The sequence below is a fragment of the Metarhizium brunneum genome, chromosome 1 (genome assembly GCF_013426205.1).
Source record: "Metarhizium brunneum chromosome 1, complete sequence".
NCBI classification, from domain to species: Eukaryota; Fungi; Ascomycota; class Sordariomycetes; order Hypocreales; family Clavicipitaceae; genus Metarhizium; species Metarhizium brunneum.
Genome location: NC_089422.1, coordinates 5,405,279 through 5,432,006, shown reverse-complemented (window position 1 = coordinate 5,432,006; position 26,728 = coordinate 5,405,279). Strand labels below are relative to the sequence as shown.

Here is a 26,728-nt window from a genome sequence, read left to right as displayed (position 1 = left end):
AATAAAAGGCTGTTTCTGTATCAAAGGGCTCTTCTCTTGACCCATGTAAAATTCTCGAGGCATCATGAATTACTATGACGAGAAGAGGAATTACAAACTTCAAGACGTCGTGGCGTCTGGGGAACCTCCACTGCTGTCAAATGTAGGCGAGAATGAGGGCGAGGGTGCCTTGGGAGAGGTAGTGCCGGGCGGGAGCTTTCCCTGCTCAACCCAGCATTCAAAGTACAAGGGCCCTGCTTGAACAGAGCGAATCGGCGCGGTGGCCGTCCCTCTGACGGCCCGGCCTGGTTCCAGCCTGGTCTCGGATGGTATTTGGGGTTCAGTTTGTGCGGGAATCCAAAGCTGTGGGTGCTAGTGGTTCAGAACTATTGTTAGTAGAGTCCAATGGACGGCTAGAGGCGCATCGTGTGAAGAATCAAACAACAGCCCGGTGGAATCGATACGAAAGAGAAAAAAGGGGGGGTGACTTGCCTGAATTGGTGGCAGAGCCTCGTCACGCAGTTCGATTCCTATGGTAAACGTACAGGCCTCGGGGAGATGCGGTCTGCTCTGGGCGACTTGAGAGATCCTGCTCAAGGCCCCTCGCAGCGCCTCGTTCACATCGGTCCAGTTGACGGGTGCATCAGGCGCTGGGGGATGGCGGCTGGCATTGTTGAAATGGGTGAGCGGAGCGTCCTCGTCTCCCCAGGCGGCAGGGAACGAGTGCAGGTCGAATATCCAGCGCTCGACGACGTCGAAGCTGGCGGGTGCGTGGATGACGAGGGCGACGTGGCGCGCAGAGCCGGCGCGGACCTGTGCGGCGACGGCGGCGACGGCGTCCCGGAGCCAGGCGCAGACGCCGGGGTGTCGAGACTGGTGGACGGGCAGGTTGTAGGCGCGGGCTGTGAGAAAGGTAGCCGGCGGGTAGAGCTGGCGGTGGTAGAGGATGGAGTGCAGCGCAACGGTGAGGAAGTTGGTGAAGGAGGCGAGGAGGGTTGAGGCCTGGGACGGCGAAAGCGAGGCGTCCGTGGCAGCTGGGCTAGCGCTTGGCTGGGGATGTGGATGAGCAGCGCGAGACATTGGCGAAACCACGGAAGAATACGAAGGAATGCGGCTCGATGGCCTCGATGGCCCGGTCAGCCTTGTCAGCCAGGAACTGCGAGCATCTGGGAGATGGACGGGTCGAGGGACGGTGGACTCGTTTTCCCTGCTCAAGTAGCGCGTTCACGTGATGGAATGGAGCAGCCACGGAAGGCGCCTGGTTCGGGCTGGTTGGGATGGCGGCGGAAAGGCAATGAATGTGACGGACTCGCCAGCATGGCATTTCTCGTATTAGTGATTGCCAGTCACGTCGATTCGTGTCAAGGGCTTCAGCCATGCCGAGCCATTGTAGTGCAGGACGGTCGGGTCCGAGTACGGAGTACACGGCCCCACAATGGAAGCAGGAAGCAGGCCGCTGCGTTGTTTTGGTCCAGACGTTTCCGTGACAGCTGTGGCGACGGGGCCGATTGACGGGTTACATTCAAGCTTTGGCAAGTTACCGAAGGCGCTGCCGATCCCGATGCCATTAATTCTCCGCTAGGGAGAGGGACCAGCCGAGCCGGGCGTCGACGTAGAGTCTGGACAATGGACACTTAAAGAGAGCATTTGGAACATGGCAACACGAACAAAGATGCAAGTCGTGCGAGAGCCTGCCGGGTTGGTCCTGCAGTTGTTTGCTTGGAGCATCAAGAAACTTTCCAACTACGCCATGTAATGGCATCTGCTTCAGCCTTGCGCCGAATTTTTTTATTTACGAAACAGAGAAGCCACATTTCCAACGAGGGAAAATCATTGAGTACACGAATCTCGTCATAATTACAATCCTATTGCGCCAGAAACAACATGAGACGAAATGTATGCCTCCAAATTTCACCATCTGGCTCAAGCTGCGGTGGATCCTCTGCCAGATTAGGAATAGCGTCATCTGTCCCAGATCTAGACCCACCTCACAATCCAACGTCCGACGACCAACGACTTCATCTTGTCATTTTCCATACCCATATACTACGCAGCTTCAACGAGAGCTCGTTCCCGTGAGCACCAATCCACCATAATGGATTTTAGTCGGCTGAAGAATCATAGCCCCAGGCCTTATTCAAGCCATAAATGCCCGCTGATGGCTGCCCACACCGTCCAAGAGTATGGTTGCTTCGTGGTGCCAAGCACAGCAGCTTCATGCTTGACCGCGTTAGCCACGTTTTTTTTTTTTGGCTTTGACCAATATACGAGCCATTGTTCATGAGGTGGTCTGGCCCGTTGATAGGCGTAGCCTTCTGAACTAGAGGCCGCCGCGAGGCTGGAATACCACAACCTCGTGTGGGGGGCCACATTCTTTCAAAATGACGAAATATTGGGTAGATGATATCTACTCGATGGAAATAGTCTCAACGTATAGATCATTAGCTGCCAGCCTCGCCCAACCTAACCGAGGGCTAGTCGGCCATGTTGGAAACCACCCAGCTCACAGTCCGGGTGCCCGATGAAGCCCGTAGACGTGACAGCCTCATTTGAGGCCAGTCTAGATTTACATAGACAATGGTCTAGAAAGGGCCAGGCCGTTTTACGAGAATCATTCTTTACTTTCACCGTCTGACGTATTACCGTGTCGTATTGATCATGCCACGGTATATATTGCCAAAGGTTCAGCAGGGCCCTGTTATTGTGTTAGACATGCTTACGGGACGATTTTCAACATCGTAATCAGCCTGTACGTCAGTCATCTGAGGCCAGGCACAGCCGATTCTGCTCTCCATTCTATTCTTCTTGTTACTTCTACAGAAACAAACCATGGCGCATGGTTCCAGCAAGATCATCAAGAGGGCAGTTGCATTTCTCGTGGTGTTGTTATCGACGGCATCTCTCTCTAGTCAAGTTGACGTGGCCAGTCAACATGCCAGCGTGATATCGCAAGGTGACCTTGGAGTGTGCGACGAAAGTTGTGCACAACAACACTTTACTTTGGCAGTCGGGCCACCTGGCCCATCACGGCCAACTGTGTTGGCAGAGGCACCCAGTCAGGGTGGTCAGGATGCTCAAGATGCCTGGGACGCTCAGGATGGGCAAAACAGCAAGAGACATCAGAATGGCCAGTGGGATCACTGTGATTATAAAGGAGACAACGACCGCGAGCATGATAGCGGTAAAGGACAAGACCACCCCAAGGGAAATGGCAACGGTGGTTGGCATGGTAGAAAGGGAATTCAAGTTGTACCATCCCTAAGGACCATTACGTTGCCATATTACACGAACCCCTGGCCGTGGAAGGCGCGTACAACCAGGTGGTCGACTCATCATCCCGAGTGTGAAGGCTGCATGGGCACCGTATACTGCTATCAGCCATCCAGTGTTCCGTACATTACCATAACTATTGTTGAGACTAGGCCGCCTCCTGCAGTCGAGACTCATGGGCCCGAGTGTCGCGCTTGCAAGGGCACAATCACCATTTACGAAATTGAATGCACTACGATTACCGTTACGAGGGGACGTCATACCTCGACGCACAGTCGCACATCGCACCCGGAACATCATTCTACTACACGCCATGAGTCAACTCCACCGCATTCGACATCGAAATCGAGTAGCAGGTCGAGGCATGAGTCTTCTCAACGCGGCACCTTGAAACACAGCTCGTCTCGCCGGAGCTCTGCCAAGCATAGCAGAAGTTCAAAGGCGACGTCACATTCAAGCACACCACGTCATAGCTCTTCTGAACCTTTCAGCTCGAAGCCGTCGAGGTCATCACGACCGACCTCGTCAAGGCCTAGTAGCATCGCAAAGCCAACTTCATCGAAACCAAGCTCGAGGCCCAGCTCTGCGAAGCCTGTTTCGTCGCAACCACTCAGCTCTACACCTAGGTCCTCACAGCTGAGCTCTTCACGGCCGAGCTTGTCGAAGCCCAGCTCATCACAGCCCAGCTCATCGAAACCTAGCTCATCGCGGCCAAGCAGTTCCAAGCTTAGCTCTTTAAAATCAAGCTCTAGGCCAAGTTCATCACAGCCGAGCTCCTCACAGCCAAGTAGCTCCAAGATCAGTTCGAGGCCTACCTCTTCAAAACCCAGTTCTTCGAGACCAAGCTCGTCCAAGCCAAGATCTTCACGGCTAAGTAGCTCTAAGCCCAGCTCATCGCAGCCAAGCAGCTCAAAACCTAGCTCGTCACAGCCAAGCTCTAAGCCCAGCTCTTCAAGACCGGTTTCATCACAGCCAATCTCGTCACCACCAAGGAGCCTCAAGCCTAGCTCTTCAAGACCGAGCTCGTCGCAACCAAGCTCAAAGAGAAGCTCGTCAGCTCCTTCAAGCTCTAAGCCCATTTCTTCAAAGCCTCGTTCAGCGCAACCTAACAGTTCTAAACCGAGCTTATCGGCTGCTTGGAGCTCTAAGCCAAGCTTCCCGGCTCCGTCAAGTTCCAAGCCGAGTTCATCAGCTCCTCCAAAGCCTCAACCTAGCAGCTCCAAAGCCGCCGTCGGCTCCCAGGCCGTTAGCTCTAAAGCGGCCGCTTAACGACAGCATAAGTAGCGACAACAAAGTGATGCCATGAGACCTAGGTATGGCCCTATAGATTCAGGAGCCGGTGGTCGCGGCAGCGGCTCTACCACGGTCTGTTGGATGGTTTAGGAAAAGACATGATCCGAAAATGTGGCCGTTGATAATCACCTGTTTACATAATAATACCAAAAGAAGTAGATATTCGCACATGACTAAAATGGTTCTAAAATATCACGCCCATTTGGGCATGTGGGTGGATGGGTGGCCTTTCCAAACCAGGATGCGTGCTCCGACTACCTAGGTATGTCTTCATGTCGAGATACCTGGTTCTTATGCATATTGTTCAATCAAAGGTAATGTAGCAGCTTCAGTAGCTTCAAAGGTGCAGGGAAAACAGGAGGCCCAGCATGTGTTACAATAGACATACGCAGTCATAGTACGGTAGACTCCAGGGAATAAGGATGCCTGTTTGAGCAGCTCTAACATTACAATTCGAACCAGACTGTAAATGCGCATCCTGTAATCAATCATGTACGGCGTACTCGGTGGGAACAGGGAGACGCCGGTAGTACTACCAAGCCATGTATCTACCGCACGCACATGTGCCGAGGGAGTTTCTAGTCAGTGCACTCACGCACCTAATGCAATAACAAGACAGCTCATTACATGTAGACTGAGTACCTGTCTCGCGAGACTTTTGCCGTCAATTGCTAAAAATACGAATTGCACGCCTAGATATGGCAGGTGGTACTTGACTAGGTACGTACCTAGGGCAGGTGTCATGGTGCATCCTGCATCGGTCTCCACTTTTAGGGCTGGACTGTTGAAGGCAGCGAGACAATGACGCCACTCTGGGGTTTCTGCTGGCGAATCGACCCCGCGCTTGCCTTTACCCGCCTTTTTTGCCCACTTCTTCTAGTCGAGCCCAAGCTTCCAGCTTCAAGCTTCCAACGTGACACAGCGCCCCTACTAGTTCTCTACCGTCACCATTCATCAAACCCCTTCGACGGCCAACCATCGCCATGGCATCGATGCTCGGTACCTCGGCCGTGCTACAGGGCATGGCCGACGCCTTGCCAACACACCAACAAGCCGACGACAGCTCCGACCTGGCGAGCTCCTATGAAGCCATCGCCTTGCTCGTCCATGCATACTTGGCCGCTCTTGGTTTCCGACTCCGCGGGTTCGACCAAGATAAAGTAATACGTAAGTCCAGAGCATCCAGCATCGCCGTCAACATCTACTAACCAAGCTGGTTTTGCGACGCGCCTAGCCGACTGCGAGTCCCTCGCGCCTCGCCTCCCGCCCAAATGGAACTCTGGCTTCGGCTCCCTCAGTTTCGTCTACAAACACAAACAGTCCTCCATGGACTTTGTGTTCCGGATCGACCGAATGGGTGCCAAAGTCGAAGTCCGCGGCCTGGCCGTTGGCGACGAAAACATCCACCGATTCGAGCGCACCGTGCGCGACATTGTCAACTCGGCGGCTCTCCCTGTGCGCATAGCCATGACCGACGGGCAAGAAGACCGCTCCGATTTGGTCGAGAAGCTGCGCAACGTGTTTGTTTCAGGGCAGGCAATATCCGGTACGGTGGTTCACCGCTGCTACCCCTAGAGCCGCCATTGCGTACACAGTGCAGCCATGCTAACAAGAGTCTGCCGCAGATTTGCTGAATGACCTCAAGGTCAAAATCGTCCAGAAGCTCATCCCAAAGCTTCAAAGCGAAGGCTACGTCGAGACAGAAGACGCCGAGGAGACGGCTCGTTCGGAACGCCGCGGCCAGGAGAGGCGCAACCCCCAGCGTCCATTCGAGCCGTCTGTCGAGCCCAATATTCCCTACCACCCTCCTGGGCCCCTTCCCGCGATGGCCAGACCCCGGCCTGGAGCTCCCGTCGGCGACTTCCCGCCTCCTGGGTTCGAGGATGAATACGAGATCAATCGGCCGCCCCGCGGGAACCCGATAGCCATGCCTGGCGGCCGGCACCCGTTCAACATCGGCCACGACGACTTGAACCCCCCCGGGTTGGGGCCGCATGATCCTCTTCGAGGCTCCTTCGTCCCGGGTGGCCTGCCACACCCGGGAGCACCCGGCGGGATGCATCCAACCTTTGACGATCCCTTGTTTACCGGCGAGGGCGGCAACGGCGGTTATGGGGGCTACGATCCGCAAGCTCCCCCCGGTGCGCGATGGGATCCCGTGGGGCCAGGGGGCACGCCGAGATTCCCCGGGCCAGGCCAAGGACCAGGCAACGGGCCCTTTGGCGGATCCGGAGGCTTTGGCGGATCTGGAGGCTTTGGTGGAGGACACATCATCTGAGATTGACATGAACCCCAGAAGAGGGGTACGAAGTGAATAGTGTGCGATTCCCCGCAGGCGATGCTTTGATCACAAAGTATTACGAGACTGGGAAGACTTGTAAGATTAGGTTGAAATACGATTAGTACCGTGATGAATAATTAATGATTGTTATGATTTATGAAACAGAATCGGAACTTTGCCATTAATTTGTAACCGGCCAGATACTGTGGAGAGCAGTGGTTTTATTACTATATTCTTTTCTCTCATCTCAAGAGTGTGTCCTCAAGTTGTGCCATCTATGTAATTTGTCGTCTCTCACACACGCAGTCCAACAGCTCTCATCCTCTCTTGTCCATTTTATTTTCAACTGTATCATTCAATTCCACGCAGGCAGAAACAAGCAAGTCGTGATACGTTTCAGCAGTCGTGATAAATGCAACCGTCTCAAGCGTGTCATCATCTTTCTTCGTTAATCTTTCTTCTTCATCACAGAGCTTCCTTGCTAACTTAGCCTGCAGAGTTGGCAACTAGGTTAAGCCTGGTCTTTTCGTCTTCGGAAAGCATGTTGTACCACTCCTGGAAGTTGGCAATGTTCTCACGGCCGCATCGGACAAAGAACTCCGTCAGGTAAGAGTGAGTCTCATCGTCTGGTCGTCGCTGGGGGCCGCCTTCCATGAAGGTCATGAGATCAGCCTTGGTAGCAGCCAGGCTAAGGTCAAGGGTATCGTCGTCGTCTTCCCAGCCGTCTTCATCGTTGTCTTCGTCAAACTCGGCAGCAGCAACGGCGGCAGCTGCAGTGCTGGCAGCCGCACCTGCACCAGCAGCGGATGCAAGCTCTTCAATGAGGACCTTGACGATCTTTAGGGGAGCAGGGACGATTGTGTATTGATCAGGGTCTAGTTCAGGCCGTGCCGTTAGTAAACTCCTCGAGCTGAACAAATTGATCGAAGACGTGACTCATGATACATACTCTGTTTCGCGCGTGACCGAGTCTTAATCTTGCCATCATCGGCGCCTACAATCAAGTCACCCTTAACTTGAATCTGGGCGAGGCGGGAGTCGTTAAGTGCATAGAGCTTCGAAAGGGCAATGACACTAAACAAAGGTCAGCATGATATGAGCAAGTAAATCAAGTGGAGTGAGCACTCGTCGCACTTTTGTCTGATTTCATCATAGCCTGCAAAGCTAACTGAGTTCTCGAGCCACTTCGCCATAACAACCTGCAGTCCGCTGTCCCCATTGATCTGAATCTGGCTTAGGAACTCGACGACATCTTGAGCGCCGTTCAGAGAAAGCCGTGCAAAGACCAAGATCAAAGACTGGATGAAAGCGGCAGCTTGAGCGGATGCAAGTCGATTGGCGACGGCCTGCAAAAGCTGAGGCAGAAACGGACCAAGACGTTCTTGACCAGCCTTCTCAACGAGTTCTGCAGCCAGTCCACCTACTTCGGATGCAGAGTTATCCTCTATAGAAGGGCCAAGTAGACGGTCAATGATGTGCAAGCAGACCTCGAGGCCTGATCGGCCATTTGCATCTTGCCAATTGAAAACCTGCTGATGATCATGAGAGAGAACCCACTTGACAATTTCAGAGCCGGGTCGGAGGACTTCGCCTTCCTCCGACTCCATCAAGAGACGGTTCAACTTGGGGAATATGGTGGCCACAAACCCAGCAGGGAGTGGCTCTGAACCATTTTCGGCCAGAACAACAAGCAGTTCAGTGGCGACTGTGACAAGAGGGTTGTCTTCAGTCACACTAGCAACATCAAAGGCACCGGTGAGCGTAGGCAGAGTACGAGCGCAAAGAGCGCTGAACGAAGCACTGTCTGAAAGGCTGGCAACAATATCCTCAAAGGCCTCTGAAATTATCATCGTGACTTGGAAGTTGCTGGCGCCAAGCTTGGCTAGCATGAACAGCAGGTCGGTGGATTGAATGTCACTTGAAAGAGCAATCTTGGTATCCAGACTAATGGTCGAACGGAGTGTCTCAGCAAGGACGACAAGGAGTTCGTCTGCCTCTTCCATTTCAGCAGGGTCCTTTTCGTTCATGTAGGATTGGATAGCGGTAATGATGGGCACCTGGCGATCGGCGCCTACTCGACCGGAGTTAATCAAGCCTTCAACAGCCTTGATACAGGCGACTTGGACAACTTCTGACTCCTCATTTGTGATGGCATGGACCATGCGATCCAAGAGCGCGAGAGGAGTTTGAAAGGAGCGGCCAATGATACCGGCAACGAGGTAGCCACGAGCGCGAAGCAGAGGTTCATCAGGCTTGTTAATGGTGAAATCAACCAATTCGAGATAGGCGCTAGCAACAGCGTCAGGGATAGTCTTACTAAGATCCTGGAAGTCACTCAGAAGCATCGTAAAGAGGAAAAGGGCGGATTCCTGACTTCTCCACAAGGATCCGTCGCCGGGAAACAGCGACTTTGTAAAACCAAACAAGCCATCAACGGCTTTCTCATTGAACCACTCTCCCATCTTGATCAGCAAGTCACCAGCAGCAGTTCTAGCAGTGTAGTTTGCCGTAACTGACGTCTCTTCGGCCAGGTACAAGGAGCAGTCGATGTCCCACAGTTCCTCCTCTTCTTGGGTGACCCGAGAGTAGCTGACCAGCATTCTCATAATCTCGACCATCCAGGGCACATCTTGGGCGGAAGCGTGGGCTTGCAAGTGGCCATCCAATTCCGCCTTGACGGGAGGGGAGCGGAAGCACTGGTTGAGGAAGTCGAGCTCTTCCAGGATCAGGAAGTCCAAGGTGTATGGAAGGTTATCAGAGTCCTCGAGGCGGCCCTGGGCGTTGGTCTTGATGTAGAGCTCTTCATGTGGTGTCTGCAAAAGGTTCAGTTCCTCCCAAACGGCGCTAAAGAAGGTAGTGCTCTGGGGAAGCAGTAGGTTGGGGAAGACTCTGCGAATACGAAGCAGAGTCTTGACGACCTGCAGCTTGAGGGCAACTATGTGGTTCCAGCTGTCGGGCTGGGTACCCGTGCTCACATCAGCCTCTGGTAGACGGCTTTTGAGAACACTGACAAAGAACGGGTTCCATTGGGCAAGCAACTCTTCAGCAAACGCCTTGACTTCCTGAGAGTGATCGTCTTTGACCATGTTCATCAAATCGAAGCAGGATCGGAAGACGGAAATGGCGAGGGCTCGGAGCATGGGCTTTCGGTTCTCATTGAGGGCAACTTCTGTCAGGGTCTTGGCAATATCACGAGCCATGGAAAAAAATTGATCCTCGCTCAAGCTCTCCTCGACGAGGTCGCCGAGGACTCTCAGAGCTCCGTGGAGCTGAGCATCGGTGCCGGACGGAATCGTACTCAAAACGGTAGGCAGCAAGTTGGGCCATTGCTCGGGGAAGTCGTGAATGGCAATCTTGCCGACTGCGTAACTAGTGGTGCCAGCGTTTAGTTACCAACGTGTTCTTTTCAATCGGAGGTGTGAAAAGGTAGCTGTAGTAGGGAGCAGGGGTGTATTGGCATATGAATGTACCTTGCCGAGATCTTCACCTTTCGATCCTCCTCTTGGCTCAACGCCAAATCAAGCAAGGACTGTCTCAGGATAGCTCTCGTGTCATCGTCGATGGGTATTATAGGTTCGTCGTCCTGGTCTCCAATAGCCCAGTTGCCCTCGATAAACTGCCTCAGAGAGGTCAAGGCAGCCTGGCGGACACCGGTGCTGACCGAGGCATGAGAGGCAATCTTGGCCAAGGATACGGGAAATACAGGATTCGTCCGGGCATGCCTGAGCTCGATCTCAGCTTGTTGTCGGGGCCCCTGGTCCGGCAGCTGGATGTTGGCGAGGAGCTGCACGAGCTGCTCCTCCATGGTGATGGAAAGCGGTCTAGTAGGCAGAGAGGAGGAAGACCGCCTGGGTATCTGGGAAGAGAATGTTTGCGAGCAGAGCTTTCGTGCAGGTACTAGAAGCAATAGTCTGCACGAGCCTGGTGTGTCTGCACGTAGGGAAACACCAATGTATGGCGAGTTGGTCGAGGCGGTGATGACAGTCGGCGAGCTTGACAATGGTCGCGGTTGACGCGGGGCAGACTTTTGTCCTCGCCTGGGAGAGTTCTCAATGTCGTGGGCGAATATGTGGGTCCAGGTGAAATAATAAAGTACTAACAATAGAGAATATTAAAAGACATCTCAACAATGCGTGATGCTTTATATATAGTAATACGAGTATACGTTATAATATATAGCTATTAAAAGACATTAATCAGTTCTTTGATTTTTTTAACTTAATTTAAATACCTATCTCCCTACCTACATGCCTACCAGTATTGTTACGTTCGGTGAAGGTGGGGTTAGATGAATCCAGCGACCAAAGTGCCGGAAACGACGTGTGACGCGTTGAATTCGTGAGGGTAAGAAATAAGAGCTTTATTTTGGAAATATGTAATCTTAATTGAGCCTGTCTCTTTTGCCAAGTTTGTCTCCTTATAAGGTGCTTTTGTCGCGTGGAAGTGCAGGCAGAACCGGTCGAACCTAACTTATTTGTATGGCTATGTTGTTATTTTGACAAGGACACAAAACTATAGAATGCATTTGAACCAAGTCGGTCTGCGTCGAGGTTTTGGGATATATTACGGCATGAGCCATCGCCCCATGCCAAATCTGGCATGTCCTCTTCCATCCAGCTAAACTCAATTCAACATCAATTCGGAAAGCACTTTAACAATTAGGTTGATATTTTTTCGGCACGACCCGAGAGACTCATTCCAAGCTTCCTGTATGATTCAATCAGATATTCTTATACATTGTGGTCCATCTGCAATGCTTCTGCGAGCCACATAGTCTTCAGGTCATTATTTGGTCTGTTGGAGCTACAACCGTCGAAATGGCTAGGCCGACGCCACTGTGGTAACGAACAGATGCAGCGAGTTTTTGAGACTACACGTGTATATATAGTTCAGGCAACTGCTGTGATCGTGTTGGCAAGCCATACAATATCCTGTCATAATAGGACAAGGCAGCGAATATTGCGCTGGCAGAGCACACATCAACGTCTTGTCACGCGTGGCTTGAGACGAAATACCAAGTGGTGTAAGGATTCGAAAGGATACAGTCGCAAAGCTACTCAGTACTGCAACGACTGAAGTTCAAGTCTGACATAATGGGAGCCTCGCTCTTAGCCAGTGTCGAGAAGAATCCATACTTGGCGTCTTAGAAACTCGATAGAGTCCTGCAAGCCCTATATTATTGAGGTGCCCCCAGCGCAGATCTGATAGTGCTGCTCTAGGAATTGGCGTGGCGTCCCTCTCAAATCGTTGCATGGCGGTTTTGGGCAACAGTGGAGTTGAATTTGCATGCCGATGGTGATGGTGGAAGTCGCTTCTGCATAGTTGTCAACTGTTGAAAAGGAAAAACAGAAAATCTACCAAAGTAAACCTCACAGTTGTGTGAGGCCTCGACTTTTGACAGATTTGCCAAAAAAAAAAAAAAAAAAAAACTTCAACCAACATTGAAGCCGACTCCAAACAGCCATGCGTCTTTTGACTGAAGCGGTGCAGGCCGATTCCGCATCGCGCAGTCACAACGTTGCAGCACTGGATGCGCCGTGTCCAGCCACAACATTGAATGTTGTTACTTGTGGCTAGGGTGGCCCGTGAGAGATGATTACTCCTTGGCAGAAACTACGGAACATCGAATGCACGACTTCTGCCCTGAAGAACCAATACACACAAAAAAACAAGCAAAACTATTTACATACCTACTAAGTACGAGTAGACGAGGTCGAGTCCAGCTCCTCCACGCTCAGACGGCACGTTGCCCCAATGCCATGATCATCTAGGAGTCCCTCTCCATGCCGACGCCAATGTATTCCGAGCAAATGACAAACAGCCCAAGTCTGGACAAGAAAAAAAGGGTGATAATAACCGACAATAAACGGACTTCTTGTCCATGTACAGGTACTTCTCACCGCGTAAAGACGTGCCACAGGGCCAAGCAAGGGCTTCAATGTTACAACGAAGTTTAAAAAGTCCCTCAGACCAGCGAGCAAACAAGCCAGCGCCTCCTCAGTGCTCACTCACTTTCACGTTACACTCAGCACATGGCACGCACCACGCGCCACCCTTACACGATACGCAATCTTGGTACTAGTCGATGGAATCAATTGATGTGTCAATGAAATACAGGAGCAATCTGTGAAATAAGCTTACTACTACCACCTAGCAACGAACGCCATGCACGAAAAGCAAAATGGTAGCCCCCAAACCCGACGCGGTGCCGCAATCAATACTAGTAAAAGCCGTGTCGACAAAAACCCCTCATCCATGCAATTTCATCCACGCGAGGCGCAGCAGCCAAATCATCTGTTGCGGAGGACAGGGACACAGGCGTTTGTCCGTCCCCTCAGCATCATCCCGGTGCGATGCACCATGCCAGGTTCCTCCGATGTTTCCCCTGACAGGAGTTACCCAAACGGGACAGGCGTGCGCTGTGATTGGCGGACGCAAACGGCTGTCTTGTCAGCTGGGCGCTAGGACCAATCGAATAGGGGGGGAGGGGATGAAGAATCTTGTCTACGAGCATCGTCGTAATTTCCGCCTGACTGGGTTGATAACCAAGGAAGCAAGGCGATCTAGCCTGTTGTGGCATTGGGGGCGTTGCACGCAAAATGAGACTGAATTAGAGCACCAATGCTATTGTTCTACAACGACAATGGTGCGTTTCGGTATGCTGCCACACTTCCGCTCTGATCCTTCTTTTGTCTTTGGCTTGCATGCCCGGGTTTGGAATTGAGACATGACTGTCAGAGATTCACACACGGCACAAACAACTTGTTCATATTCTTTGACATTCATATCGAATCGAAAAGAGGTTTGAGTTCAGAAAAGCAAGACATCCAGGCGAAGCGCCTCTCCTCTTGGGAGATGCCCTCCCCGTACGCCCACCCAATACGATTAGAAGATTAAATACATGAAATGACCCTGCGCGTGTTTTGTTGCCGTAAAAAGAAATGCTAATGATATTCAGCGAATCTAAGTTATAATCTGTACATGTCCAACAAAGATCCGAAAATGCCCGTCGTAAAATAATGCCGTAAGCCTTCAGGCCTCAACCTATAAAGTCGAAAGAAAAGATTTAAGCAAGGACGAAAGCGGCAATACCGGCGACGGCAGCGAAGACGGCAGAGCCGGCGAAAGAAGCGGCGCCAGCAGTGACAGGGGGAGGGTTGCCACCGGGGGTGCTGGATATCAATGTTAGCCTTTTGAACGCTCTTTCCATTTCAGTTTGGAGATTCATCTCATCACTTACGTGCCGTTTCCGCCGGCGGGAGGGTTGCCACCAGAGGGAGGGTTGGCGGGGCCGGTGGGAACAGGGGGAATGCCAGTGCCCTGAGGAACAGTGCCAGTGGGAGGGCAGGGGACCTCAATGGTAGAGTACTCGACCGAAGTCAAGACGGTGGTGTAGCTCTTGGTGATGGCCGTGACCGAGGGAGCAGGGCAGGCGGGAGGAGCAGGAGCCTGGGTCACAGGGGAGTTGGTGGAGACGGCGGGGGGAGGCCCCTGGGTAGCAGGGCCAGAAGAGGCAGGAGGAGGCACGACGTGCGAGCTGGCGGGAGGGGGAACAACGACGCCGGTGCTGTTGTTCCCGTGTCCAGGCACAGTAGGCACAGGCACAACAGGCACAGGCACAGAGGTAGGACCGACAGGGCAGACCGTGGTGGAGACAGCAACGGTCTCGGTAGAGACGATGGTGCTGTGAGCCGGGCAGTTGGTGACCTGGGGAGCGCACGAGGTGATGGTGTGAACCTTGGTAGAGTAGACGGTAGACGTGGTCAAGGGAACCACGGAGGTCTGGACCTGGGTAGAGCGAGCAGGGCAGTCGGTGACGCTCTCAGGGCAGGCGGTGATGGTGACCAACTGGGTGGTGTAGTCGGTGGACACATCGCCAGCGATGGCGGAACCAGCCATAAGGGCAGCGGCAGCAGCAGTGAAACGCATCTTGGCGGATTAATTCGTGAAGAACGAAAATAGGTATTAAAGAGTGACGTGGAAAGCGGAGAGCTTGATAGAGCGTTGAAAGAATGGACGACCGAAGTCAAGACGAGTCAAAAGCGATGCTTTGAGAGAAGTGGCTTTTCTGGCTGGGGAGAAAGAAAAAAGGAATTGATATTCGGCTGGAGGAGGGGAGCATATTAATACGTCGATCAACGAGCAACTCCTTGGTCCAGGGCCCGCTCGCATCGCCCTCCTGGTTTCTTCTAGCTCCCAACTCACAGTCCCCAGTCGTTCGGAGAGCATAGTAGTAATTACATGGCCAACTGGATTCATTCTGCACTGGCGAATCTTGCTTGCCCCGGGAAATTGCGCGGCACCAGTCTCCATGGATCCCATCCAGGGGTTGGCAGCAGCCTCACACAATGCGTTTGGTGGAGGTCAAGATGGAGCGCGCCACGCCTCCACTTGCATTCATGGGAAGGCCGCCGGTCCATGTACGAGTACTCCGCCTTCCAGACGCTGATGGGTACATGCGTGCCTCCATGCCTTGGTTGGTCGCTCGCGGCTGCAATCACCCTCCAAATCCTTGCTGCATCCCAGTCGAATCCACGCCGTCAACGGAAAAGATGAGCCAGTGAGTGCCCTAAACGAGCCTGGACGCGTGATGGAGTGGCACTGTTACTTAATCAATGCCGATAGTTGCAAGGCAAATGTCAGCGCAGCAACTGGCTGGCTCGGTTCCTGCACAAGTCCAAGACGACCTGCTCCAGGCAAGATCTTCATCTGGGAGCCCAACTTGGACATTTGTCGCTGATGGAACGATACCCCATCAGGGAGGAGGGTTCTATTGTCATCAGAATCGGCGGTTAGTTCAGAGACGTCTCACCCAATCTCGGTTGGATCTTTGCGCCTAGTCGTGTAGTGTGTCATCCCAATGCTTGTTTGGACAAGAGTGTGACCGAGACCAAGCTTTAGACCGTGCTTCTTCACTAAACCCGGGAAATTGAGTCCACGGAAAAGGGGAGAGAAAATAAAGCGATATGTACATTGCTGGGTGGCGACGGGGCCAGCTTGACCGCCATTATAACCTCTAGATACGGAGTAGCATGGTGGCCAATCGAGGTATGTTTGTGTACACTGTCGTCGTTCGCGTCCACGTATGGAACACAGTGTTTGATGGTGCCGGATAATAATGCGTGAAATTAGAAAGTTAGACCCAAAAGTGATTAATTTTTGGACACAAACCGGTTCCGACGAGAGCTACGGAGTAGACAAGACGGGGAGAAGGCATAACATACTAACATGTACTCCGTGTGCATGTTCATAATGGACGCTTTTGTTGAGCTGTTGCTTTTTCTCTATTTCGGCGGCAGCGGCTGCATGTCTCACCTATTGTCTTTCGTTCCCTCACAGTTTTGTGTTGTATCTTGTCTAAGGTTAGCCAGGAGACTGAGCGTGTCCAGTTCAAAGTTCTCTTTGGCGGGAAGCTTAGGCAAAAGGTTATCGTGGTTGATCTCACGAAAGCGGTGGCATGGCCCTATCTGCCGCTGGGGTCAAGTCTATGAAACTTGTTGTCCTCGGCGGTGAAAGGTAGGAGCATGGCAGGGCCCCCGCAGGTACGGAGTAGACTTTCGTCGACATGTCTATTCATCAAGAATTTGAGCTTAATTTTTGCAGGCTGCTCAATGCTTCTTGCCCAGCCAAGGATATTTTTGGGTGAAGAAAATTACTCCATGAAGCGCATAAAGCGTCTGGTAACATAACATCTCACACGAAGGTGTGATGAAGACGCCAGCATCGCGCACAGTACGGAGTACCAGACGGTGCTCGCATCGTGTCGGTTTTTGCTCTACGCGCGCACACAAAAACCGACCAAGCAGGAAGGAGCTGCCAGCTCTCGCGTCTGTGTACGGAGTAGGGAGTACTGGTACTAGTACTCCTTTCCCATGCAGAGAAATTTGCGCCCCTCCTTCTGCGCTAATGCAGGAACAGACCGATCTACATCCACCCACTTAAAACGCTGGACTGAACAGTCAACATGGCCGTGCTCGTCCGTCGTTTCGCCGTTGCAGCGTTTGGACATTTCAATGTTTGTTTTCCTCACTGCTAGTTAGACCAGTTTGCCACTTCTCCAATCTCCTCTTTTCCCGCCCAACACTCCCTCCTTGCATATCAATTCTGCGGAGTCCTCGCTACGCGGGCCCAATTCCGGAATGAGAACGACAACCCGCGATGTGCTTTAATGCCGTAGTGCTAGTGGGTTCCATTGGTCGGTAATCTCACGCGTGGAGTCGAATATTCCCTCGGCACGGCGCTGTAATAATATGCAGGCTTTGCTGTACAATGCGGGAAGGAGGCCTATTTTTGGCCATCTACGGAGTATCGCGGTACCGAGTACGATTTATTGAGCACGGGATATTGGGTAGGCTTGGGGCTGAATGTCACAATACTACCAGTTGTAATAATAAGGCCCCGTTGCCACACGGTACGAAGTCGTGTGGCGTCACATCATTGATTTTTTGTGTGACACGTGTGCCCCGAACATTGCCCCCAACTTGTCAGCACGGATTAAGGAGAGCAATATTATATCTTGATAGCTTTCCGCGCATGTAACAGAGGCGCAGGCAAGTCTGCAGAGGAGCATGAGTGAGATTTCTCAACATGACTCTAGCGAGCATGCTACTTAGTAGGTATCATGCACATGCAGGCTTGTGGCGCGCCACTGCACTGTCAATATGTGCACATGCATAGTCTGGTCACTCGGTATTTACTACTTCGCGCTTCCCAGTACTACGGAGTGAATCAATGAGCAGTGAGTTACTGCACTGTCTGCTGTTTCTCGGCGGGCTGACGAGACATGCATGGCAAAGGGACTCTGAACACAGTCCTTGGATCATGTCTCTCGAAGGCGCATTATTCCCACGAAACAAACATCACGAGTTCGTCCCATCTCGAATGCCGATCCTTGGTGCTCAGCCTCGTGCATGCCGCCCTGATCCCATGTCACCCGCTTTCGTCGCACCAACGAAGGTTGGCGGTCCAAACTCGAAGAGGCGCCCTTGCCGATGACGTGCCCGCGAGCCAATGACTACATACAGCAGGACGCTCTGTCGTGAAACAATTGACATGAAACGGGAAACAGAACCACGGGGGGCACGGGGGCTGCGAGGTCACTGGTCGCTTGTTTGTCGAAACAAACTGTGCGGATCTGAGTGGTTGCCCAGAATCATGGACCCTCTCGTCTGAGTTGCGAGCCGAATACACAGAACCTGCACTCTGCTTGTTCAATGTTGCATCGAAAGCCGCTGTTACTTGGTTATCAGATGTGGTCAAGGTATTGGCTAGGGCCGCTTCCACGGACAAGCAAACCATCTGACGCTCAGGCTTTTCCTGCTAAGGACCGGGTCACGATGTTTCAGCAAAACTTCATTTGGCACCAAGGAGCAACTAAGCACTTGCCGGTCTCCAATCGTGAGGTAATTCTTGACAGGTTCCTGACATGACTATTGCTGCAACTTGGGTGAAATGGAAACCAACATTTGGGCTCAACACGAGATCTTGAAAATCACCCGCTACTCACTCTGTCGGCGGCTCGCTCTAACCTCGTACCTGCTAATAATTTCAAAACCCTTCATCTCTGCAAATCTCCAAGCTATCGCGCAAACTTGGCTCGAGAATTGCATCTCAGGATAGTCCGCCGACAGGATTCACGGCCACACAGGGGCATTGTGCTGTCAGACATCTCCGCAGAAGGGGCCACACCAAAACCACCTGCTGTTTGTTGTTTTTGGGTTTAGTAATGATGGGGAGATGTCATGGTCATTCTTGGGCATGTTCCAGCGACGCAATCGGGCACGTAGAAGAAAGTCTGTGTTGTGTGTATTGCGAATACCCGCCATCAGAAGTCGACTTTGCAGGAATCTTGATGGTCTGAGTTGCAGCAAACCTCGCGTTCGATGTTACATATTTTATTCGTAAGTTAAGAGCTACTAAGCGAGCCCAGACATGTGCCTCCATATCACAGGACAATCCTCGACACCCACAACAGTTGGTGATCTTGATCCTACGAATTAAGAAGTAATGGTTGGTATTTCGGCAAAATAAACAATGAAGCTGGTCGCGTCCGAATTCCATTTTTTTCTCCACGCAGAGTATCGGCCTTGCATTGTCACCGGGCTACATTCCGGTTCTACATTCCTCGGTCCCACGGCTCAACAATGAAATGCAGCTGATGCGGGGCGAGCTTGTCAAATTGATCAACTTGATCCCATTTACGGATCGCTCCGTACACACATTAAAGGTGCATAAATGAAAGAATATCAATGACTCTCAGCATGAAACGCAAGGCACAGCTGTAAACAGGCTCATCAAACTCGCATGGCGCAGGTCCTTGTTCCACCATCGGCGTCTGTCGTGAGATGCAAGCTGCAGCATTGCCGACGCCTACTCTCCTGTTCAGATGGTTTCCATAATGCGTGCTTCACGTCGATATACGCCTGGCGGGTTCAACTAGGGTTACTGGTGAGTCTGATGTGCGCGAAAGATGGGCTATCAACGAAAGATGGAGGAAACGCGGACGACGTCCCAAACATCAGCTACTCGTGCCGTGGCGTTGAATAGTGGGAGGCCAAGTTCTCATCACCACAATACGGTAACCTGAGTCTGTCCGAGGCTGTATCTTCCAGAAGCATACCTTTTTTGGATTCGAGCTATGTCAGCCTTACTGTACGCTGTTCCCCTGATGCTTCGTCGTCATTCTCATTCTTCCTACCGATGATCTGCCACGACCTAGTTTCATACGGAAACATATGCGTTATCCAACGAGTTGATTCGGTAGTCATCACTTGGCGCAGAGACGCCAGGCGCATTCTGTCGTAAAATTCGGCTCTTGCTTCTACGCGCCATGATTGGCAACTATGGATCGTATGAGTGGTCTTGTCCTTGATTGAATCTATTTAAAGCATTGAAGCCTTTGTACAGGTAATCACACATAGAAAAGGGCACTTTTCAATGGAACAGAAAGGTCGTAGCTGGTAGGTTTGCTGGCTAGTTCTAATTCGAATCTTCTAGATAAATGGGCCCGACTTCTTGTTATAAAAGGTAAGCCAAATTGATGACTCATGCGTTGACACAATTGTACATAAGATGATTGTCGAGTAAAAGTGGGATGGATGTGTAGGTACGTATTGATGCGTCGATATTGTCAAAGAGTGACCACACTATAGCAACGGGCAGAGGTTTAAGCATCAATTGGTTTTTTTAATATTCTTATTTCTTACCTTTTTTTTTCTGGTTAGGAATCAAGAGACCGGATGTGTTGCTGTTTTGTCTTTTGATACTGTGCAATGCACGCCAATCTACCACCTGCTGCACAGTAGCCCTTTTGTACGCACAACACTCCGGCCACACAGATTTGCCCGAATATCTTCCGTTGCCGTTGATGGCAAAATATACCCCACATCAGCACGCGAGGATTGCATCGACTTTTTGGGCACAGCAGATAAAGCCGCACACATCGACTTCAAGGCCGTCTGGTTACTCTGGAGAGGTGAATCTGGTGATACACCCGTCGTCGGTCTGCGGCTTGTATCCCGGTGCTTCACGTCCGTGCTGGATCAGCCGCCCGACTGCTCCTCGCTTGACCCAGGCATCTAGATGACTCCACGGTAGCCTTGTTGTCACCCAACCTTCCTAAGCATGCCGCATGTTGTGTACAAAAGGCTGCCCGAATTATAGCAGCGTTCACTCCCTCAAACAAGAGAATCTCCATCGTCCCTAGCCCTTAGAGGCGGGAACTGCGCCCTGCTGCCATCATGGAGGCACAGGTAGGTGACTGACCTGTCTGCCCGCATCGTCAACTTTTTTTGCATTAATGTCGAACTGCCCCGCCACTTGGCTTGTTTGACCTCCGACATCGTCGAGTCTGCTTCCTACCTGCTTAGGGATGATGTGTTGTTCGCAATCACTCAGGACCCTCAAAATACCAAGCTGTTCTTCCTGCATCATCTTTTTTACTGACCATGAGCTCCTCTTCGAGCTGTCTCCAGGTCGAGAATGCTGTCGAAATTTTATCGAACCCCACATCCAATCAATCCGTGAAAGAACAGGCCTTTGAGTATCTCAATCAACTGCGATCCGACCCTCAAGGCTGGCAAGCATGTACGAATCTCTTCTCCCGAGCTCCGCGGTCGTCCGAGGTGGTCCGAATGGTCTGTCTCGAGGTCGTAAACTATGCCGTTCATACACAGGGACTTGATGCCGAAAGCTTATCGTACTTGAAATATACGCTTCTCCAATACGTCCGCCAGAGCTACGGCCCCGATGCTCAGCAGGAGCCAGACCCAGCGTCACTTCAGAACAAGCTTACGCAAACCTTGACCTATCTTTTCGTCTTTCTTTACCAGGATGGATGGCAAAGCTTTCTTGACGACTTTTGGGGGCTGACAGGACTCCAAAGTAATCGGGACAGCGTTAGCGGTGTTCTCTTCTATCTGAGAATCCTGTCCTCGATTCACGACGAAATTGCCGATATGTTATTGTCAAGGCAAAGTAACGATGCCAAGAGAAACACCGAGCTCAAGGATCAGCTGAGAGCCCAAGATGTGCACAAGGTCGCCGAGTCTTGGAAGCAAATACTCAACAAGTATGGCGACAACGACGCCGTCATAGAGTTAGTGCTGAAAGTTATTGGCAAGTGGGTAAGCTGGATGGACATCTCTCTCGTTGTGAGCCAAGACATGATCAACCTGCTGCTGCCACTTGTCGGCCGCACCACGAGTGGGGGAGGCGAGGACAAGGTTCGAGATGCAGCCATTGACACTTTGACGGAGATTTGCGGCAAGAAGATGCGCTCGGCCGACAAGATGGAGCTAGTTTCATTTCTCAACCTACAGGACATTGTTGGACAGCTCATTGCCAGCGCCCCCTTGAGCACCCATAAGGGGACCTCAAAGTACGATACGGATCTTGCCGAGGCTGTTGCAAAGCTCGTCAACACCGTCATGTCAGACATCGTCAAGGCACTTGATGATAATCATATTGGTGAGGAGTCAAGAGAGAGGGCTAAGCAGCACCTTCATGGCTTCCTCCCATTCCTTCTACGACTCTTCTCTGACGAATACGACGAAGTTTGTTCGACCATCATTCCCGCTCTTACGGACCTTCTTACCTTTCTTCGCAAGCTTGGTCAGTTACCGCAGGACTACTCTAGCATGTTGGCTCCGATTTTGGATGCCATCATTCGGAAAATGCGATACGATGAAACCTCCACATGGGGAAACGAGGACGAGCAAACGGACGAGGCAGAGTTTCAGGAACTGCGTAGGAAGTTGCAAAACCTGCAGAAGACCATTGCGGCCATCGACCAACAGCTGTATATGAACATGCTCAGCAACCTTGTCGCCAGCACTTTCCAGACTTTGGACCAGCGCGGGTCCGAGATGGACTGGAGAGATCTTGATCTAGCACTATACGAGATGTACTTGTTCGGAGAGCTAGCGTTGCCAAACCAAGGTCTGGGCACGAAAAATCAGCCATCTACAGAAGCGTCTGAAAGGCTCGTGGTGATGATGCAAAAGATGGTTGGGTCTGGTAAGTTCATGCCTCTTTGCTTTTGCTGAAACCTTGACTCATTCTAATCCTTCCATCCCTTAAGGTATTGCCAACTTCTCTCATCCCGCGATTCTTCTGCAGTATATGGAAATATGCGTCCGCTATTGCATCGTTTTTGAAAGCCACCCAGACTATATTCCACAAGTTTTGGAGAATTTCGTGCGACTGGTTCACCACGATCACGTTCGTATCAAGACCCGATCCTGGTACCTCTTTCACCGTTTCGTCAAGCAACTACGCAGCCAGGTTGGAAACGTGGCCGAGACTGTTATCCATTCTATCGGTGATCTTTTGCCGATCAAGGCGGAAGTCCCCGGGGAGGATGCCGATGACGACATGTCATCTGACGAGTCGGACCACTCTGCAGATGCCTTGTTCAATAGCCAGCTGTATCTCTTTGAGGCAATTGGCTGTATCTCTTCGACCCATAGTACCCCGGCTGACAAACAGGCTATGTATGCACGATCGGTCATGGATCCCCTTTTCCAAGACATGGAGGTGCATCTCCCACGAGCCAAGTCTGGTGATGCACAGGCTGTTCTTCAGATTCATCACATTGTGATGGCACTTGGCACGCTTGCGCATGGATTTTCAGACTGGAGCCCTGGATCTGCCGCCACCAGCCACCATCCCCCGCCTGCCAAGGCTGTCTCGGACGAGTTTTCCAGAGCCGCCGAAGCGATTTTGATTGCTCTCAACCAGCTGAACTCGTCCGCCGAAATCCGCACAGCTTGCCGATCAGCCTTCTCAAAACTCCTTGGGGTCCTTGGCTCCGCGGTTCTTCCACAGCTTCCCCAGTGGATTGAGGGACTACTCTCGCAGAGTTCATCCAAAGATGAGATGGCCATGTTCCTGCGTTTGCTTGACCAGGTGGTATTTGGTTTCAAGGCAGAAATTTATGACGTTCTCAACGTTCTACTCACCCCGTTACTGCAGCGGATCTTTGGTGGGCTATCCGAGCCCATTTCAGGTACTGACGATGAGATACAACTTGCCGAGCTGAGACGCGAGTATCTGTCCTTCCTGCAAATTATCCTGAACAATGGCTTAGACGGCGTGCTCATCAGTGAAGCTAACCAGGGCTTCTTTGAGCCGATGATTTCATCTATAACCGAGTTGGCCAAGACTCTGGATGGCAACATAGGTCCCAGCCGGCTGGCATTCACTCTTATGGCACGAATCTCTGCCATATGGGGCGGACCGGATGTCGCCACAATCTCGCAGAACCCCGTCGCACCAACTACAGGCCCTGCACCAGCAATCCCCGGCTTCGATCGCTTCATGCTTGATAGATTTCACTCTGTTTGCTGGGAAGTCATGCGCAATCCCAGCTTCCGTCCGGCGCAGGATGCTCAGACAAGGCAGGTGCTGACCGAAATTGCCGGGCTCGAACAAACTATTTATACAAAGACAGGGGATGTGTTTATCCGGGAGTTGCAAAACGGGCTATTTCCCACCCTGGGTATTAATGGAGATGAGTTTTTACGATCATTGACGACATCCACTGATAAGAAAGGGTTCTCGTCATATCTACAGGGTCTTCTGAAGAATAGGCGGTAGAAGAGGAGGGCAAGGGCTGCGGTACACGGGTCAGAATAGAGAACGCATTATTGTTATACCTACCATCGTCTGTGCAGGCCAATGCGTGGAAGCGGGAGTTACGAGTAGTGGAGGAATTGATTGGATGCAAAAGAACACTTATCTCATACCATAGGAGTTGGAGGCAAAGCCATAGATTATGACGACAATGCAAAAGTATAAAAGACAAAATATACATTATTAACCTAGCCTGGAACACAGAGCGACAAATTCATTGCAAGCAACTTCTTTCAAGACTTTCAGTTCCTCGTGCGAATGTAAGTTTGTTGTCTCGTGGCGGCAACGCCTCGCCAGGTTAATACAGGGTAGCGAATAATTGCACAAATTTATTCACCCAATTTCTTTATTCCTTTGGATGGATGTCTCGGGCGCCCAAGCTCGGGCAGGGGTAGACGTAGCTGAACGTCCAGTAATAATAACAACATTGAAAGCACAGCAGCTCCTTATCTCCACCATAACATTGACCTCTTTTAGATACATACTCTATCTGCTATTGAGGAACACGCATACCGCCATTCTATGCCAAGAACCATTCATGATGCATATAATAGCCCAGGGCCATCAAACTTGCGCGGAAGCCCAAACAATGATCGACTTCTACATCTCTTTCCCCAGCAGACATGGCTGAAATCGACAAAGAGGATCCCCTCCCCTGTCCAGACTGGATAGTTTCGACTCTATCCAATGTCCAGTAAGTTGTCGTCGCGGCTCCAACTCTTGCCCCCGAAGCCCTTTCTTTGTCCCACACATGAAACGGGCAGCAGAATACTGACTACCTAGCTAGTATTGCGAGGGACAGAAGATGGTTCGGTGACGATTACGTCACTTTCCCCAGCCATACATGTAGTCTTGGGCAACGGTCCGAGGTCGTGGGCATCGGCACGGTCTGCCTCCCCGTGAAAGCCTCGCTCACAACCAAGGGGCCAGGGTCTCACGGTATCCTGCGGCTATGCAATGTCCTCCATGTGCCAGCGGGGGCCGTCAATATCATTGGCAACGTGATTTCGGACGACTTCTACCTCGAAGTCTGTGCGCCCACTGCAAGAGTTGCCGCCAAGCTTATAAGTCGAAAAAAGGGCAAAACGGCTGCTCTTCTCAACTCTGGGCCCGGGCAAGCGTCCCATATGTACTCTGTAAAGCTCAGTGGCTACCCCGTTGGCCCTCGGGTAGGGATACCCTGGGTCTGGTCGCATGAGGTCATGATGGAAGACATGTGCAGCAACTGGCCCTTAGGTGAACAGGAGAGGTATCTTGAGTGCGAGTATCGGAAGGAAAGAGTTTCCACGGCAAAGCCCGATAGTCGGTCATTGGGCGTCGAAAAGTCCAATACCAGCAAGATAGATCCGACACGGGAGACACTTGTACGGCACAGGGAGAGACGACAGGCTGCTAGTCTCTACCTCGCTCCCGAAGAGCTCGACTATGTCAACAACCACTGGGGCGACTCTGCGTCGTTCATGGAGAATCTGTGCCTCAACGAGCACATGGAGAAAGATTGTCTTAGGGCGAAGCATCTTGCCTCCACCTTTGCTGATCTGTATCACGAAGAGGACGAATACTGGGAGGCCCGTGAGGACCACCGCAAGCCCCCTGTTGTTGACCGTCTTTTTACACCACGACAGCTGTACTACATGAACCGCGACCATGGGAACTCGTCTATTTTCATGACCCATATGGATCTTGATGTTAACAACGAAGACGATTGTATTGAAGCACAAGACCTGGCGGAGGACTTGTGTTTCGACAGTGATGACGAGGATGACGAGGACGCGGATTATCTGGATGAAAATGGTCTATGCGAGGATGAGATGGAGGAGTATGAGCCAGGCATGGACGGATACGAGCTTGCGGATCCTGGAATACCAGCGAGGCGCAGTCGAGATCAGGTGCTGGGCTACCTCAACGTAGGCACTTATGAGGCTGGGCCAAGACAGCTGGCCGAGCACTTCTTGTCAGAGGAGGAGCTGAATTTCGTGAACCAGACTTACGGCGATTCCATGTCCTTCATGACCTGCTTCAATCTTAGGTTTTACAAGGAAGTGGACTGTCTCGAAGCCAAATATATTGCTGCCGCAGAGGTGCGCGGGAGAAATAAAGGCGAGCCGAGGAACTAGATCTCACTGGCTCAATCCCTCTTAGTCGCAGGCCGACGGCCCCTGGACTCAATGAGCCGTCCGGATTGGTATTTCTTGAAATGTATTCGCCATGTGCTTCAGACTCTCCCTTCGCATCACCCAGTATGCCGTCACTGCGGCGTCACGAAAGTGGCCTCAGCCCAAATGGCAGCCTCAAGACCAAACTTCTGCCCTACTAAACTCGAGAATCCATTCAAGTCAAAAAACAGGACCCAGACTGCTGGATGATGGATCCATGCTCCGCGTTCAGAAACTCGTCATGCTCTCTTTTGCCCGATGTGAAGCTAGCGTCTGGCTCCAATTGCTCATGGTTTTCGCGAGACGATACATCAGAGACATTTGCCTGGTACATGTGTGGGCACACGGCCACAACCCGAGTGTTCAAGACAGCTTCAACCTCAAGGCTTTTACATATGTACCTACCTGCTGTTTCGTGAGTCTAGGCGGGAGTGTACTCTGTAAGGAGTAGTATTCGAGGTCATGGCCCTGAACGCTCTGTTTATTGACATGCTTATAAAGAGAAATGGCGGATTCTTTTCTCGCCGCATTGTCATCGGGTTCAGCTTACTCGCTCACCCTTGTGCCGGTGGGTTTCTGGGCAAGGCTCAAATCCAACCCCTTTGCAACAGCTTGA

The 26,728-nt window shown here is 51.7% G+C and overlaps 7 protein-coding genes across 7 annotated transcripts; 3 read left to right on the top strand and 4 right to left on the bottom strand.

Moving 5' to 3' along the window:
* Positions 1 to 99: 99 nt before the first annotated feature.
* Positions 100 to 1,059, bottom strand: rev7 (DNA polymerase zeta processivity subunit; the record flags this gene model as incomplete). The annotated part of the gene is made up of 2 exons (XM_014693416.2): positions 100 to 351; positions 472 to 1,059. 2 exons carry the CDS (start codon positions 1,057 to 1,059, stop codon positions 100 to 102), a joined length of 840 nt encoding a protein of 279 aa, XP_014548902.2.
* A 2,657-nt stretch (positions 1,060 to 3,716) lies between these two features.
* On the bottom strand, positions 3,717 to 4,328 carry G6M90_00g016250 (uncharacterized protein; the record flags this gene model as incomplete). Its single annotated transcript, XM_014693417.1, has 1 exon — positions 3,717 to 4,328. One exon carries the CDS (start codon positions 4,326 to 4,328, stop codon positions 3,717 to 3,719), a length of 612 nt encoding a protein of 203 aa, XP_014548903.1.
* Positions 4,329 to 5,525: 1,197 nt separating this feature from the next.
* On the top strand, positions 5,526 to 6,820 carry G6M90_00g016240 (uncharacterized protein; the record flags this gene model as incomplete). Its single annotated transcript, XM_014693418.1, has 3 exons — positions 5,526 to 5,709; positions 5,777 to 6,088; positions 6,168 to 6,820. The coding sequence occupies 3 exons, from the start codon at positions 5,526 to 5,528 to the stop codon at positions 6,818 to 6,820; spliced, it is 1,149 nt and encodes a 382-aa protein (XP_014548904.1).
* Positions 6,821 to 7,309: 489 nt separating this feature from the next.
* kap114 (Importin subunit beta-5) lies at positions 7,310 to 10,628 on the bottom strand (the record flags this gene model as incomplete). The annotated part of the gene is made up of 4 exons (XM_014693419.1): positions 7,310 to 7,698; positions 7,773 to 7,897; positions 7,958 to 10,192; positions 10,294 to 10,628. 4 exons carry the CDS (start codon positions 10,626 to 10,628, stop codon positions 7,310 to 7,312), a joined length of 3,084 nt encoding a protein of 1,027 aa, XP_014548905.1.
* Positions 10,629 to 13,889: 3,261 nt separating this feature from the next.
* Positions 13,890 to 14,752, bottom strand: G6M90_00g016220 (uncharacterized protein; the record flags this gene model as incomplete). Its single annotated transcript, XM_014693420.1, has 2 exons — positions 13,890 to 13,995; positions 14,064 to 14,752. 2 exons carry the CDS (start codon positions 14,750 to 14,752, stop codon positions 13,890 to 13,892), a joined length of 795 nt encoding a protein of 264 aa, XP_014548906.1.
* A 6,017-nt stretch (positions 14,753 to 20,769) lies between these two features.
* Positions 20,770 to 23,920, top strand: LOS1 (Exportin-T; the record flags this gene model as incomplete). The annotated part of the gene is made up of 2 exons (XM_014693421.1): positions 20,770 to 22,339; positions 22,404 to 23,920. The coding sequence occupies 2 exons, from the start codon at positions 20,770 to 20,772 to the stop codon at positions 23,918 to 23,920; spliced, it is 3,087 nt and encodes a 1,028-aa protein (XP_014548907.1).
* A 659-nt stretch (positions 23,921 to 24,579) lies between these two features.
* G6M90_00g016200 (uncharacterized protein) lies at positions 24,580 to 26,073 on the top strand (the record flags this gene model as incomplete). The annotated part of the gene is made up of 2 exons (XM_014693422.1): positions 24,580 to 24,650; positions 24,744 to 26,073. The coding sequence occupies 2 exons, from the start codon at positions 24,580 to 24,582 to the stop codon at positions 26,071 to 26,073; spliced, it is 1,401 nt and encodes a 466-aa protein (XP_014548908.1).
* Between the last annotated feature and the right edge of the window lie 655 nt (positions 26,074 to 26,728).